The sequence below is a fragment of the Marmota marmota genome, unplaced genomic scaffold, assembly GCF_001458135.2.
Source record: "Marmota marmota marmota unplaced genomic scaffold, marMar, whole genome shotgun sequence".
NCBI lineage: Eukaryota > Metazoa > Chordata > Mammalia > Rodentia > Sciuridae > Marmota > Marmota marmota.
The window spans coordinates 1-3,231 of NW_026009849.1; the positions used below are offsets into that span (position 1 = coordinate 1).

The following is a 3,231-nucleotide window of genomic DNA, read 5'->3' on the forward strand; positions in this document are numbered from 1 at the left end:
TCAGGTATTTAGTTAGGTGAAATTAAAGCAAACACCCCAAAACAGATTTATTCACAAAAATATCCATGATTTCTATATGTGTAATAGCCCCAATCTGAGAACAGCCCAAATGTTTATCATCACACAAAGCAATAAACAAATTATAGTCTATTCATACAATGAAAAATTATCCCAAAATGGAAAGGATAGAGCATTGATATTGCTACTAGTTGGATGGATGTCAAAATAATTATGTTCAGGAAAAGAGCCAGATCCTCCAAGGTGCCCACAAAAGATGATGTACATCTTAATTGTTGAGTGTGTCAATTATGCTTCCACAAAGACTGCTTAACATATAATTTAATATGAAAAATGCTAATTACTAAATTATATATTTCTAAATATTTTTAGGTTAAACACCGAAGCATTTTATTTTTCTTTACCTTTGGAAAGGATTTGCATTTGTACTTCAAGATAAAACATTTTACTGATTTTATACAAGTACAATTTATACCTATTTTCTGGTGGTGCTTGATCAAGATGCTATATGAAATATGAGGTAAAAAATGACATGCTCTTTCTGCCTATTTAATCATCCATTGTTCCAGTTGTAACATTTTATTCCCCATAAGCCTTGATATTGCTCATTATTAAAGATATCAAGACAATTAAAGGACACTCTGTCTTCTACATTACAGATGTCCACACAGAAACGGAGAAGCCTGGTAAAGCCACCTAAGTGTCCACCCACGAGCCGCGGTGGTTTGGAGCAGATTCCAGACTGCTTTGTGAGATCCACAGACCCAGAACCCCTGAGAGCTTCCGCTTGCCCCTCTTCAGAGCCTGCTTGACATCTTTGTTCCTCAAGCTATAGATGAGGGGGTTCAACATGGGGATGACAACCGTGTAAAAGATGGACACCACCTTGCTCTGCTCCAGGGAGGAGACGGCACTGGGCTGTGCGTACATGAAAAACACGGTCCCAAAAAACAAGCACACCCCAGTGAGATGGGAGGCACACGTGGAGAAAGCTCGGTGGCATCCCTGCACGGTGCGGATCTTCAGGATGGCTGAGATGATGCAGAGGTAGGAGACCAACACAACCAAGAAGGTGCCGACAATGATGAAGCCACACAGGCCGAGGAGAACCCACTGGTTCACAGAGGTGTCTGAACAAGACAGGGACAAGAGTGGCGGGACGTCGCAGAAGAAGTCGTTGATCTCATTTGGCCCACAGAAGGACAGCCTGAAGGTCATTGTTGTTTGAGTGACAGCATTCACTAGGCCCCATGCGTAGGACCCGGACACCAGTAGTCCACAGACCCGGCGAGTCATGCTCATGGGGTACAGAAGAGGGTTGCAGATGGCAGAGAAGCGGTCGTAGGCCATGGCAACCAGGAGGAAAGCCTCGGTGGTGCCAAACAGAGACAAAAAGAAGAACTGAGACGCACACCCAGCAAAGGACACCCTGCGGTCATCTTTCAGGCAGTTTACCAGGGCCCTGGGCGCAATTGTGGAAGAATAGCAGACGTCCAGGAGGGAAAGGCTTTGGAGGAAGTCGTACATGGGGGTGTGGAGGTGAGCATCGGCCCTGATGATTGCAATCATGCCCAAGTTTCCCACCATGGTGACGACATACAGCACCAAAAAGACCAGAAACAGAGCTTTCTGCATTCCTGGCCCACCCCTGAAGCCAAGTAGGACAAACTCTGACACCTGTGTACAGTTGGCCATTGTGTAATGGCAGCCGGAGGAGGCGGAGGAGGAAGAAGGCCAGGAAGGGGAAACTCTGCAAGCTCCGTACAACTTACTGCCTCAGGGTTAAAATGAAATTAGAGATCTCCACGTGGCACTAAAAGCATTCTGTTTATAATCCTGTTACAGTGTCTTGGTTTATTGGATTCCATAGGCCATGAAATTGGAAAAACCTCTGCTGCAAAGGAAATAAAAATGGGATCAAATAAGCATTGACATAACTTTGCATCCTTTATTTACTTCACTTACCTAAGGGTTTTGTTTTGTTTTGCTTTGTTTTATTCTTAAAATGCTTTAGAGAAGTCTCAAAATCAAAGAATAAAGACAGTGACTGAGAGTCCAGCTCAGTGGCAGAACACTTGCCTAGTGTGCAAGGCCCTGGATTCAATGCCTTGCAGTGTGTGTGTGTGTGCGCGCACACACACACACACGCACAACATTGGACATGAGTGCCCCTGAGAACTAGCCATTGAGCCAATCCTGCATCATATAAGAACTGTCATCAGACAGAGCTGGGAGATGTTGGCAAGTGACATTGGTTGTCTGGACAAGACCAAACCCTGTGCCACACCCTCTACACTGGTTTCCTGTTACTGCTGAAATAAATTACCTTTAATGGCATAAATCAACAGAAATTAATGATCTTTCAGTTCTAAGGAAATACAATGCAGTGCCCATGGTCTGCACTTGTTAACCAGCACGCTTCCTTACGGAAGCCCTGAAGGAGAATTTGTTCACCTTTTCCAGCTTCTAAAGACTTGCATTCCTTAGCTCATGGTCCCTTGTGTTTTTAAAACTGGAAGCACAGCATTTTCTCTTCTCTCTGACCTCTCTGCTCTTGGACTTGCTTTTTCTGTATGTAACCATCCTGTCTTCTTAAATGCCCTTGTGTTGAAATCGGATCCTTCTAGATGGACCAAGATAACCACCACCCTGCCACCCTGTCTCAATGTCCTTTGCAGTGAAAGGTACTGTATCCATGAATCAGTGTGTGGATATACTGGGAGGGTAGCTCTCATACCCACCATGGTATATATTTTATATATATATATATATATATATTTTTTTTTTAAAGATTGATGAAGTTGTGGTTATAATACAAGGCAAAAGAAATCCAATAATACATGGTGTTGTTTTTACTAATTAGGCCTTTTACTACAATCATTCATTAATCCATTCTTGAATTAATGATTATCAAACTATTTTTCCTTTTTATCTATAATAACTCCCCCTCTAATACACTCTCTTCATCATTAAAAATTACACACAAAACAACAATAATGTATTTAAGCAGCTAATCTTAGGGCACCTTGAGCTACAGTAAGCTGGAACTTCATTGTAGGGTAAGATTTCCTCCTTGGAATGGAGCCGGGGACGGAGCTGTAACTGGGTGACTGTTGGAGTCAATGTGTTGAAGGAGAGAGCAAGTGCCTCTCTTACTCCAGCTCTGGGTGGACTGACTCACAGGCTCCTCACAGTGGGCAGGGCACAGCATGG

General features: G+C 43.3%; 1 protein-coding gene across 1 annotated transcript; it reads right to left on the minus strand.

Annotated features, from left to right (window-relative positions):
* Nucleotides 1–714: 714 nt before the first annotated feature.
* Nucleotides 715–1,713, minus strand: LOC107134823 (olfactory receptor 1020-like). The gene has a single exon (XM_015476850.1). It carries the CDS (start codon nucleotides 1,711–1,713, stop codon nucleotides 715–717), a length of 999 nt encoding a protein of 332 aa, XP_015332336.1.
* Between the last annotated feature and the right edge of the window lie 1,518 nt (nucleotides 1,714–3,231).

Excerpts from the sequence above, each read along its gene's own strand:
- LOC107134823 (XM_015476850.1), bottom strand. The coding sequence starts at position 1,713 with ATGGCCAACTGTACACAGGTGTCAGAGTTTGTCCTACTTGGCTTCAGG.